The 12816-nt window shown below is 50.9% G+C and overlaps 1 protein-coding gene across 3 annotated transcripts in view; it reads left to right on the top strand.

Moving 5' to 3' along the window:
• The first annotated feature begins 973 nt into the window (after window positions 1-973).
• Window positions 974-12816, top strand: part of SREBF2 (sterol regulatory element binding transcription factor 2) — a 52404-nt gene continuing 40561 nt past the window's right edge. Inside the window, exon 1 of one of the 3 annotated variants that reach the window (XM_033116726.1) lies at window positions 974-1236. In XM_033116726.1, coding sequence (XP_032972617.1) covers window positions 1149-1236 — 88 coding nt within the window. In that variant the 5' untranslated portion in view covers window positions 974-1148. Of the gene's footprint in view, window positions 1237-11749; window positions 11835-12816 lie in introns of those variants that run through there. The other 2 variants (XM_033116728.1, XM_033116727.1) reach the window with 2 other exon arrangements.

Raw genomic sequence — 12816 nt, 5'->3', positions numbered from 1 at the left:
CCATTGTGTGGATGTGATTTATTCCTCTAGTCCCTTACTGGGCTTTCCAATTTTTTCCAGTTGGAGGACTTTGAGATGACCGTCTTTGAACACACACATACTTGTGTACTTCTTTGAGCACTCGTACTTTTATTCCTTAGGATAAATTCCTAGAAGTTTGCGCATCTGTGTATATCGTGACCAGCTGCAAGATGGGGCAGTGAGGTACTTGAAGGAAAGGGAATCTGTGGGTGGGCCGCGCGTCAGAATCCCTGGGGAACTTTGTCAAAATGCTCAAGCCTGGGCCCCGCCTCAGGAGGAGGCCAGTGGGGGCCCCCGGCACTGGCATTGTTTTAAAAGTCTGCAGGGGGTTCTGAGGTACACGGGGTGAGAACCAAAGGAAGAAGCGCGAGGTCGCTGTAGTGCAAAAGTGCAGATGGAAAGGTGGTCACAGAGCTCTGCACTTGGACAGCTCGCGGTCCACGTGGAACCTCCGCTTCCGCTTTTGTAAAGGGCTTGGCAGGAATACGACTTGCCTGGTCTCCAGACTCCGGGCCCCAGCGTTCGTTCCCGGGCCAGGTTTGATTCTACCCGCTCTCCCAGGCGGGCAGGGTAGGGGTAGCAGCTGGGAAGATGACGTAATGTGCTCACAGCCTGCTCCGGGGGCGACTAGCGGGCGGGGGCGGAGCGTGTTAACCCTTCAATCCCCGGCGGGTAGATGGAGTAGCTTGTGGAGCAGACCCAATGAAAAAGAGAGCGGCTCCTTTAAACCAGGGGAAGGAGGTTGGGATGAGGACTAGGAGGTTTCTCTACGCATTCGCTACGAGACCCCGAGGGGAGGGACCTCGCTATGCAAATCTGAGCTGCTGATCGATGACGCGCCATCACCCCACGCGCCGCTTCGCGCGCCGATTGGCCACGATGAGCCTGGTCCCATTGACAACAAACAGGGGTGCGCGCAGCCTGGGGGCGGGGCCGCAGAGGGAGCGGGTTGGGGCGGGGGAATCCCGTCCCGCCCCTCCCGCGCGTTGCAAACATGGCGGAGGGTGGCACCGGCCGGTGAGGCGGTACCGGGCGGGGGCTGTCGGGTGTCATGGGTGGTGGCAGCGGCACCGCCCCCGCGTCTCCCTGAGCGGGACGGCAGGGAGGCCTCTGCGCCGAGCCGGGCGATGGACGAGAGCGGCGAGCTGGGCGGTCTGGAGACCATGGAGACGCTCACGGAGCTGGGTGACGAGCTGACCCTGGGGGACATCGACGGTGAGTGGTGGGTGGGTGGGAGTGCGGGGGCGCGCGGGGAGGAAGGGGTTACGGCGGCGCGCGCGGGTGCGCGTGCGCCCCCCGCCCGGAGCCCCGGCTCGCGCGGGAAGAATCCGCACGCGCGTTCGCCTCGGCGGTCCCCAGCCTTTCCGGGTGCTGCGGAATTGAACCCCGGCCGGGCCGCTCGGCTCCGAAAGGTCGTGGGATCCGCTCTGGGGAGCCGCGTGTCTTTAAGCGGAGCGAGGGTCGTGAAACAGGGAGCGCGGAGCCGGGGGCGTCGCGGGGGCCGGGCGGGAGCAACCTGAGGAGAGCGCGCGGCCGCCGCCTCTCTCGCGCGCCTACACGCGCCTCCCCAGGTCCCGCTCTCCCGTCGCACCTGTCACTCCCCTCTCGGCTGCGGGGGCAGCTCTAGGATTCCCCGGACTGGACCCCCATTCTCCGTGCCCCCAGCTCTGGTCTTCTGGGGTCGACCCACGGCCGGGCGCTGGGGAAACTTTGGGCAGTGAGTGGTTGCAGAAGCAAGATGCTGATGAAGCGAGCGGTGGCGGCAGAGTGTGGATGCATCTCCCAGGAATGGAGACACCGCCGCTCCTGCTCTCGCGCTGCAAAGGGAATTAAGCAGCAGGAATTTTTGAGTTGTGGCCCCTTGAGGACAGGCTGGGGAGCGGGTGGCCTCTCTTCCGGCGGCCTTAATAGCGAAGTAGAAGAGGTGGTAGGAACCCAGAGTTTGGAGAGTGTCAGCGACCTGCCCAAGGTCACCCAGCTGGTTGCAGACCCCAGTTCCTGGGCCGGTGTTGGTGTTGCTACATCAGGCTTCCACCTGATCCTTAGGGATAAGTCCAATGAATAGGTTAGTAATTATAATAATAATAGATGGACTCTTCTGATGTTCTAGGTCCCAAATACTTTATATTGTTGCACTTATCCCTCACTACAATCCCATGAAATAGGTATTATTGCCTCTATTTTTACAGGAAACTGAGCCCGGGAGATGTTAACTTGTCTAAGGTCACTCTCCTTAGATTGTCCAGAACCCATGCTTTTAAGCAGTAACTCGGGTGCATTGTGCTCTTGACATTAGAAAGTTCATTCACGCCTAGGATCTCAGTACAGGCAAGTATGATGGCTACACCCCCATGGTACAGATGAAGAAACTGAGGCAGCCAGAAGATTCTCTTCTAGGGGAAGAGATAAGTGGTAGCAGCTAATTGAAAAAATCAGTTTCTCATTTTCCCATTTTGCTATTATAACATTTTACCCCTTGGCCTGTCCTTGCTTTCCATTTTTGGTCATTTGGGCAGTGTGGTCAGACCCTTAATTGAAGCCCCAAGTCTAACCACAGACTTTTCCCCTAAGTGCTCCTAAATACAGACATGTGCTAACAAATGGGGGAGGGTGGTTTGGGGAAATTAACGAGGGCAGCTAACATGTTTTGAACACTTCCATGCCAAGCACTGTTAGTACTCATATACATAAACATTCTCAATCCTTAACAAGAGGCTACCATTACACAACTCTCATCCCCTCTCATAGATCCTGAAACTGAGGCCCAAGGTGGTTCATGAATTTACCCAAGGTCACACAGCCAGCAGGAATTATGTCCAAACCTGCCTACCTGGAGGCTCACACAAATTCACGTCCTTTTTGCATTCCCATTGCATAATCGATCCCTATTTGTCTTAATTTGTAATGTGTTAAATTACCTAGTGGTTAAGTATTAACTTTATCCCCATAGATTTCTTGAGTAAAATGTATATTCTGGAAACTACCACAGTGGTTCAGTGGCTTCATAGGTCTCCATACCAGATTTGGGAAAAGCTGTCTTCAATTGGCCAACAAGTATTTAAGTGCCAGTTGTGCTTTCTGAGCTGTAGGGAACATGAAAGATAGGAAAAACAATTTTATGGCCTCAAGGAGCTTAAGATGAACAATAAAACCGTAGTGCTGAGTATAAAACAGCTCACAGCTACACAAAGCAATAAATGAAAGTCAGCATGGAGGGAGCTGGTGAAGGCTGGCTTACCAGGAAGACGACACCAAGGAGGTGGCCCTTGATCTGGGCCTTGGAGAACAAGAAGGTTGGGTGGCTGAGTGCCAGCGGTCTGCAGATAAGAAGTATCCCCAAATACTTACCAATCAATCCCCCCTGGAATGTCAGCACCATGAGGGCAAGGCCTTGGTTTTGTTCACGCTGTATTTCTCCCACCAAGAACTGAGTATCTGTGGGAGGCCTGAGTAAGTCCAGCGGCCTTGGACTAGGCAGCCTGCTAAGTTGTACCAGACACAGCCCTTGGGCTTGGGTTAGATCAGGAGTGGCCAGCCCAGAGACTTCTAGAAGCCAGTCATATGACGAGGAAGAGACTGGGTATGAATACATGTACTTCTTTTGTATGTGTGGTGGGGGAGAGGGGTACTTGCAACCTAAAGAGCTCATACCTGCCTCCAGGAGGGGCAGACATCGGGCAGGAATCCTTCAGTTGGCCTGACCGGCCATGCTGTGGTCCATTAGTGCCCTTCAGAGGCGTGGGCCCAAGGAGGCCACATCCGTTCACTCATTCAGCACATCTCTTGAGTGGCTTCTAAGTGTCCCCCATGATGGACAGTGTGCTGAGGATGGCTTTGCACAAGACATACAAGGTCCCTTTTCTCAGGAAAGTTAAGATCTGGAGGGAGGAAACAGGCTGAACAAATAAAAGAAATGAACAATTTGGGCAGGGCTCTACAAGGAAAGTAAAATGGGTCCATGTTACAGAGGGTGAACTGGTGGCCAAATTTAGACTAAGTAGGCAAGGGAGGCCTCTCAGGAGAGGGGTCAGCACCTCTTTTTCAAGAGATGCCCACGTCTGGATTTTTATGTGAAATATCCAGATTTTGCAATGTTGGCTTTTTTTTTTTTGAAGAAACATTCTGTAGGTCCAACAAAGCATGTGTGTTAGTTGATCCCCAGGGCCTTTTCCCACTGTGGAATGCTCCGTTTCCCAGGCTGCCAGGTCTGTGATGATGGAACATGTAGAGCGCTGCCTTTGGGGTGGTCTGTGCAATGAGCCGGACGGGACCTCACGCACTGTCACAGGTGAGGTCTCTGGAATGCAGGTCCTTCACTGATCATCAGGAAAGGCACAGTCGTCGAGGTGGCTTTTTTGCTGATGGGTGGCAGGAGCAGCCTGACAAGCACATGGAAGGGGAATGATTGAAAAAATAAGTGACGACACACAAGTTCGTGAAATATGTGGTGTGTGTAAGGAAACAGTAGAAGATAAGTTCTGAAAGGTGAGTTGGAGCCAGAGTGTGGGGAGACTTCATACCAGGCACAGATGTTTTGTGGAATGTAGGGAGCGGGGGAGGGGAACAGCTGAGGATTTTCAAGTAGGGTGAGGACATAATCATGGATTTTAAGAAAATTCAGCTGTGCTGATGGGGATGGAGGACTGGAGTCGGGGAGACCAATTCGGAGGGAGCTGCAGCCAGCTGGCTGTGCGATGGTGACACTGAGGGTGGTTCGGATGGGAAGTGGCCATCCTGCACATGGCCGGACGTGACAGGACATGGCCTCTGAAGGCAGAGCAGACGTGGAATTCTGAGATTCCTGTCAAGGCTGTGATCCAGGTGCACTGGGAGTGTTCAGAAGCCAGTAGGAAGAGCTGGTTTGGAGACGTGATGAAAATTTGTCTTAAATGGGCTGAAATTGAGGCGCACGGGTGGGGATGGGTGCCTTCCACTAGGAAGAAAAGGGGAGGCAGAAACACAGGAGAAGGTCAGAACTGGGGATGGAGATAGAGGAGGAGACACTGTTGAGGATCAAGGGAGGAGGAGATAGAGAGGGGAGATGGATCGGGTTAGGGAAGAGTAATAAACTAGGGGGAGGTGAGCTTTGGGAGGAGTGGCTAGTGGGTGATGGAGACAGTGCGGCAGCGGACAGCAGGGATGCCACGGCCACAGAAGGAGTCCTGGGACCTGGCAATTAGGAGGTCGACCTTTGGCAGAGCAGTCGCATGAGAGGGTGTAAGGCAGATAAACCCGAAAGGGGTCAGGAATGAGTGGGTGATGGGCCAGTAGAGGCAGCTGTTGCCTCCCCAGAAGGGTGAAGAACCATTTCAGTGAGCTAGTTTACTTTCTGACGTCATGGATTTGCCTGTTCTGGACATTTCGTATAAATGGAATCATACAGTACGTGGCATCCTGTGGATGTCGCACAGTGTCCCTTTGTGTGGATTTGACCACGTTTTGTTTATCCATTCATCGGTTGATGGACGTTTAGGTTGTTTCCACTTTGGGGCTATTATGAATGAAGCTGCTATGAACATTTGTATACAAGTTTTTGTGTGGACATGTGTTTTCATTTCTCTTGGGTAGATCCTCTACATTTTTTTGTTGCCATTTGTATTTTCCTAGGGCTTATAATAGCGCCATTTATTCATTTGCTTACTTCCCATGTTCCCATAACTAATTCAGCTCTAAATCTTGTGACAGAAACTCTCAATGTGGTGGTCAGTTCCTTTTATCCCCCGCTTTGATGTCTCCCCTGGAGCCCTCCCTCTTTTTATCCCATCTGATGGCTGTCCATGTCTGCTCTTCTACACTTACCCAGGACGTCACCCTGGGGGTGGTGTTGAAACCCCTGTTCTCTAGTTCATTTTTCACTCCCTTGCTTTGATGGAGTACATCCTCCAGTAGCTTCCTGAGAAATAGTGCCTTAGAAGTAAATTTGGGAGGACCTTCCCTGTCCGAAAATATCTTTATTCTATTCTCTCTCCAATTTGATAGTTTGGCTAAGTTTAGAATTTTAAGGTTGGACATAATTTTCTATCAGAATTTTGAAGGCACTGCCTAATTGTTTTCTAGCTTCTAGTATTCGAGACGTCTGATGCCATTTTGTTGCTTTGTGTGTGACCTGTTTTCTCCTCAGGAAGCTTGTAGCATCTTGTCTGGGAGTTCTGAATTCCATGACGACGAGCACTGATGTGACTGACCTGTCAGTCGCTGTCCCTGCTTGACGGGCTCTGGACAGTTCACCATGTCATGCACCTGCATTCATGCAGTCCTCCTGCTGGCAGCCTGCCCTGCATCCCAGCCTGCGAGGAACTTCCAGCCCCTGAGCCTTTGGTGGCAGTGTCTTGGGTCTCTGCAGTTCTATCTTTGGCAGAATCCCCAGACAGCACCTGGTCCTGAGGTGCTTTGTAAAGAAATGTCTAATGAGGAAAGGAAAGCACTTCAAGGTCGGGGTTTTGGGAGGGCCCCCGCCTGGGTGTCGGCATCACTGGGAAGGTTGGAGCGACCAGCCCAGTGAGTGGTGGGGAGGGTGTGGCCAGCACACCGCTGGGAGGCAGAGGAGAGAAAAGCAGAAACTCACTTCCCCACTTCCTGTTTCTTAAATGAGTCAGACTTTGGAAAAACTGCTCAGGGAGGTAAAGCACTGCTCCACTTTTTTACGCCTGCGTGTACCTTTTTCAAGATATAAGCTTTGTTTTGACACTTGAATATATGTCACTGTTGCTAATGTTTGGGTTGAAAGAGCTGCTGTTACTCGCAGCTTATTTATTTCCCACCCATTTTTAGCTCCTGATCTCATCTCGTTGCATTTCCTGGAACACTTTTCTGGGGTTGCTCAGACCACCGCACTGTCTCACACCAGTCAGTCTCGTGGGTTTCTCCTCCTTCCTGGGTCTGGCCTCGCCCTTGACAAACATTCTCCATGTTCACACCCAGGCCTTTGGCCGAATGTAGTGTGCTGCCTGCCTGCCTCTCACTGAACAGGCTTTTCTGTCCTTCTCATGTCTTGGCTTTTTTTTAAAAGTGCATTTTTTGCTTCTCCAGAACTCAATTAGATACTTTCTCTCCCCAATTTTGTAATTCAGTAAGGCCGTTCTTAAGCAACTTGATTCAAATAGCACTTCCTGAATAGCAAATTGTCCATATCCTTCTGGCTTCTGTCCGAACTTGAAGAATGTGCTCACAGATTGCACAGGCTTTCATGTCCGGGTTGCTCTGTGTTGAAGTAGTTGACGTGTAATAGACATGTAATCCACCTGAGTAGGCAAACACATGGCCTGTCGCTGCCCCGTGGAACAGCAGCTTCAGTTGCAGTTTTTCGTCAGCGTGAGAACTGTTGCTCTGAACACAGTTGGTTCACTGGTGTGTGTTTCCCAAAGAGGGCTCTTCAAACCAAGGGCTGGGTTACAGCTCTTCACACTGCCAGCTGTAGCCCTTTCATTTTGAAAACCTTTCCAGTGCTATAAATTACTGTGGTGATCGGGGCTTATGACTTGGAAAATATTTTTATTTATTTCAAAAAAGTAATGCATTCATACAGCAAAATAAAAATAATGCTAGAGGGTACTGGGGAAAGTGTTGTTCCCAGCCCAACCCACCGTCTGTTTAGGGCCCAAGACCCTTACCTCCTCACAAGTAATTAATTTTGTAGTTTCTTTTACCTCCTTCAAAACTTAACATAATGCAAATACAAGCAGATGATTATGGATTTTCGTTTTTTGCTCCCCTTTTTCTTTGTACACTGAGAGGTAGCGCTAAGCTTGGTTCTTTTGCACCCTGCCCCGTTTTTCCCACGTTAACAAGGTATCTTAGAGATCTTTGCAGGATAGTTTTCCGTGGTAGGGATGCGCTGTGGTTCATTCATCCAGTCCCTTTTGGATGGACATTTGAGGGTGTTTCCAGTCTTATCAAGAACAGTGCTGTGGTGAATAGCTTGTAAATTCATGTGGTGCCTGTGCCAGTGTGCGTGCAGGACAAATGACCGGTGGTGGGGTTGCTGGGTGAAAGTGGGGTTGCTGAGAATTTCATCAGAGATGATGCAAGAATCAAATGCGATAAAACATATACAAGAAAGGGGCAGGGACTAACACTTTCTTCTGGCTCTGGGTGCATTTGTGGCTTCGTGAGGTCCTATCAAACTGCTCAACACGGTGCATGTAGCACTGTACGTCCCCACCAGTGTGTAGGAGAGGCCTGAGTCCCCTTAGCTTCCCCAGAGCCCGGAGCGCTAGTCCCTTCATTCTGCCTGTCACTTTGCCACATGTATGCCAGCTTAGAGCCGATGCCACCCCCGCCTCCCAACAGCGCACATATACAGTCCCTTGTGTCCTGGTCTCCTGCGCCCTCACCCGTCTCGAGACCTGGACTGGACAGTCAGTGCACAGGGTCCCTGCCCCTGCCTGAGCTGTCCCTGTGCTCGCCCAGGACCCTGGGGGCTTGTGCTGGAACTCCTCAGCTCCTCGGTTTCTCAGGGATCCTTCGTCTGGTTCGCTTTCTCTCCTTACTTGTAAAATTGCTTCTTACGGTACAGCAGTTCCTTCTTTTCAGCCCTCTGCTTTGGGGGACTTGGGAAATGGTTTCTTGCCCTACGTTGTTTCTCCGGGACTTGGTTCCAAGTCCCCTTTCGTGCGGTTTCATGGTCGCAGTCCTTGGAGCCCCGAAATGTCCGTGCATCCTCGTGTCACAGTTCTCTGGGGCTTTCCAGCACTGTAATGGTATTCTGGAAGTGGCTTCCTTTCACTGTAGTTCTCTTAAGACCCCTTCTTCACCAAAATCTGCAGACATTTTAGAGAATGCCCTTATGTTCTGAATAGCTTCATGTCTCACAATATTTTGAACTTTTAAAAATCAGTCTTGGTAGTTTTCCTGAGCTAATTGGCAGGGCTGGACCTCGACTTGTGATAGCTGTTTCCTGTTTAATTCTTCTTACGTGCATAGATTTGACAAGGAATATAGGACCCTTTCATCTGGGTCCTGCGCGCGCATGCCATCCTTTATCCTGAGTGTGCTGGTGTTCTCAAAGAGAACGAGACTTGTCGTTGTCTTTCTTGGTGATTGACTGCCTCTGCAGTCACCTCTACTTTTCCGTCCTTCTCTGGGTTTTAAAGTCGCAGTGTAAGCAGCAGCCGCCACGTGCCCGGCACCGTGTCTGCTCAGACCCTCGCCAAGGCCTGTTTCGTGTTGGGCTCTGCAGGGTCAGCAGGGTCCCTGCCCTCACAGAGTGTATGGCCCTTTACCCACGTTGTCTCCTAATACAGTTTTGCTTTGAATCTTTTCTCCAATTCGACGACGTGCTAGAGATGAAGCAACTGAGGCCCAGATCACACAACTCGTAAGTGGTAGAATGATGAGCTCAGCCCAGATGTGTCCAACTCCAGAACCCGTGTACTTGGCTTCTACCCGTCACATCCCTCTGGGGCTTCTACCCTGTTTCCCCGAAAATAAGACCTAGCTGGACAATCGGCTCCAATGCGTCTTTTGTAGCAAAAATCAATATAAGACCTGGTATTTATATTATGTTATATTGTATTATATTATACTATACTTATATCATATCATATTGCATTATATTATATTGACTATTTTACTATAAGACCAGGTCTTACATTAATTTTTGCTCCAAAAGATGCATTAGAGCTAATTATCCATCTAGGTCTTATTTTTGGGGAAACACGGGAAGTTGTGGACCTGAGGTGGTGTGGTGGGCTGAGGCTAGAGAGACCCTGAGGGGCTTACTCTGTGCCAGCACTTAAGTGACTTCCCCGGGTCCCGCAGCACTTCTGGGAGCCCCAGTTTCCACTGTGAGATGTGACTGGGGGTGTCAGCGGCCCAGGGGCTGCAAGGCTGCAGTGAGCTAAAGGAAGAGGGCAGGAGCTCACATTCTCTTTTGACTCTGAGAATGAATGAGGAACTTCAGTTTGCAAGTTGACCCTTAGGACCAAAGGACCTTTTTTTAAAAAATCGTTTTGGAATGTTTATTTTTTCCTTTGAAAGGGCTTTTGTAGATGGGGTAGGTGGGACACAAAGCAGTCACAGAGTGCAGGGTGAAGGGTTCCGTTTCTGGACCACAAGATTCAAGGGTTAAGCTTTGTTGACATGATGGAATTTTTTAAAGGGCTGCAGGATCCCAGAGCCTGGGCCTCAAGGTACAGCTCCCTGGGGAGCCTCTGTTTCTAAACTAATCCTAAACCGCTGAAGGGCTAGAAACTGGAAAACAGAACTCTTTCTACATCTCTCAGGCTTTGGAATTGCTAATGAATATGTGTCTAAATGTCCCTAATAATCTAGCTTCTGCATCGGGCAGTGGAACGGGTCTGTTGGGTTTAGGGTCTAGTTTGGAACAGTGACGAAATGCCTGCTGCTGGACCAGATCTGGACCGGCCTTGGTGAAGTGGTGTCTGCTCAGCCAGGCCCTCACCGTCTGCGGCAATGAGGGAAGTGAATGCTTCCGCCTCGGTACCATTCCGGCGAGGCCTGGCACCTTACGAAGTCCTGAGACATTTGTCTTCCTTTCTCTCTGCTGTGAGCCAGATGCTCGATTTTCAGTCCCATTTTGCAGATGAGACGCCGAGACAGATAAAATGACTTGACTGAGGTTTCGAGGTTTCTGTGCTGGTGAAGTGGCGGCATCAGGAGTTGAACTTGGGCTTCCTGGCGTGGGGTCCCTTACTCATTCCTGCCCTGTGGGAATGAGCTGGCAGATGCCCTGACCCCGGGAAGCCTGTCTAGGAGCCCCTGCTCTGCTCAGAAGTTGTTTTTAACATTTTTTTATATATAAATTTTATTGGGGAATATTGGGGAACAGTGTGCTTTTCCAGGGCCCATCAGCTCCAAGTTGTTGTCCTTCAATCTAGTTGTGGAGGGCGCAGCTCAGCTCCAAGTCCAGTTGCCGTTTTTGATCTTTATTTGCAGGGGGCACAGCCCACCATCCCATGCGGGAATCGAACCTGCAACCCTGTTTTAATATTTTTTTCAGAGCTCGTGCTCTAACCAACTGCGCCATTCGGCTGCCCCTGTTTTAACATTTTTTAATTTAATTTTTAAGACGTGTTCAACCCAATTTGGCATGAATGAGTCCCCACTATATTCCCGGCACGGTGCCAGGCTCTTTGGGGTACTAGAGATGAATGAAGCAGACCCGACTTTCGGGGAGCTGACTTCTAAACAACCAGTGATAACACAAAGCCAAATGCAACAGAGGCCATAACAGCGGTACAAACTCCCAGTGTTTGGGGCACTAAGGGAGGGAATTAGGAAAGTCTTCACAGGGACTGGCATTTGAGCTGAGTTGAGATGGGTGAGTGAACAGAATTTTAGAAAGGAGAAGAAGGGGCAGGGTGTTCATTTTGATAGAACTGGACCAAAGTTGGGAATCATTTGGCATGTTCTGTACAGTGTAGGACAGAGAACCCAGCAGGATACACCCCCAAAGATCTGCATCGGGAAGGTCTGGGACGGCGTCCAGGAGGGGCACCCAGCGAGTGGAGAGGTGGGATCCGGGGAGGCTGCTGGTGGAGGTACGTGGTAAGCTGAGGTTTAGGGGTGGTGGGAGAGAGGAGCCCTTTCGGAAGGCCTGACCGGTGCTGGTGCTGGGGTGTGTGAGCTATTAATATTTGCAATGTGCGCTCTTGCTAACTCATGTTTGTTATCTTTCTCAAACACACTCCCGGTCAGATCCTTCTCCGGCTTCACTGTGTTTGTTGTGTGTCAATCAGGACTATAGGTGATAAGCAACAAGAACTGCCGGTGGCTAGCCCGCATGGGAAAGCTGGAGAGCTGGGCTTGGAAAACAGGCCGGAACCAGCCGGGGTTGGCCCCGGGACAACCAGGTGAGGCCCCTGCCTCCATGGTGATCTGTGCCGTGTTCCGGCTTTCCTAGGTCACTCCCAGCAGAATCACGCTCCTGGTGGGAGTGTACATTAGTGAGAACTGACTGGCGGAAGCCTTTTCTCCCAACATCACCCTGTGGAGCTTCTCCACAAGGAAGCTCAGGATCCTGATGGGACGGGAGGGTTGGGTGATGGACCGACAGAACAAGTAGTGACAGAGGTCCACCCCGTCTGCTGTGCCTCTGACATAAAAATCAGATGCCGTGCGGTGCCTGCCAGTAAGTTCTTTCACACCAGCTCTAAGCAGCTCCATCTTTCCACTCGGTTCCACGCTCTCCACTTCAGCAACTTGCAGGACATTTCCTGGTGCTGTGGATTTGCTCAGACTGTTGCCTTTGCCTGTAATACCCTTCCCTCTTCTCTGACTCTTAAAACTGCTCATCCTTCTAGGCTCCGCTCCCACTGCCTGCCAGCATGGAGAGTCCTTTCTCTCCTCTGACGACCCTTTGCCTGTGAGACTGGGAGGTGGGAAGGAAACCAGCGCTTTGGAGTCCATGGTGTGTGCTGGGTCCCACACCAGGCGCCCAGGGCCCTCCAGCTCCCAGCACCATAGCACCCAGGCGCTGGGTGCATGTTTGCAGCATGATTTAATAACCTGCTTTGCAAGTGTTATTTTTGTCCTTGGTCTTAGGGAGATTTTAGGGTGTGGTAATGAATGGAAAGGAAGAATAGTGGGTTGTTGGGTGGGGGGGTTGTGGGTTTTTTTTTTTTCTGAATAGTTTAAGGGCTGAGAAAGGTTGTTCTGGAGACTGCCCCGAGGAGGACAGTTCCAGCTGTGCCTGACTCCGTTGATAGTCACCTGGCGTTGTGAAGCTCAGGGCCCTTATCCAGAACAGGATCATGCAGGATGGGTTCTTTGGAGTCTTACTCCCCACTCTTGCTCAACTTTCAGTCTCTTGTTCCCGGAAGGTGAGAGAGAGAG

This window comes from Rhinolophus ferrumequinum, chromosome 10 (genome assembly GCF_004115265.2).
Source record: "Rhinolophus ferrumequinum isolate MPI-CBG mRhiFer1 chromosome 10, mRhiFer1_v1.p, whole genome shotgun sequence".
Taxonomy (NCBI): domain Eukaryota; kingdom Metazoa; phylum Chordata; class Mammalia; order Chiroptera; family Rhinolophidae; genus Rhinolophus; species Rhinolophus ferrumequinum.
This window is presented reverse-complemented; position numbering and strand designations above follow the sequence as displayed.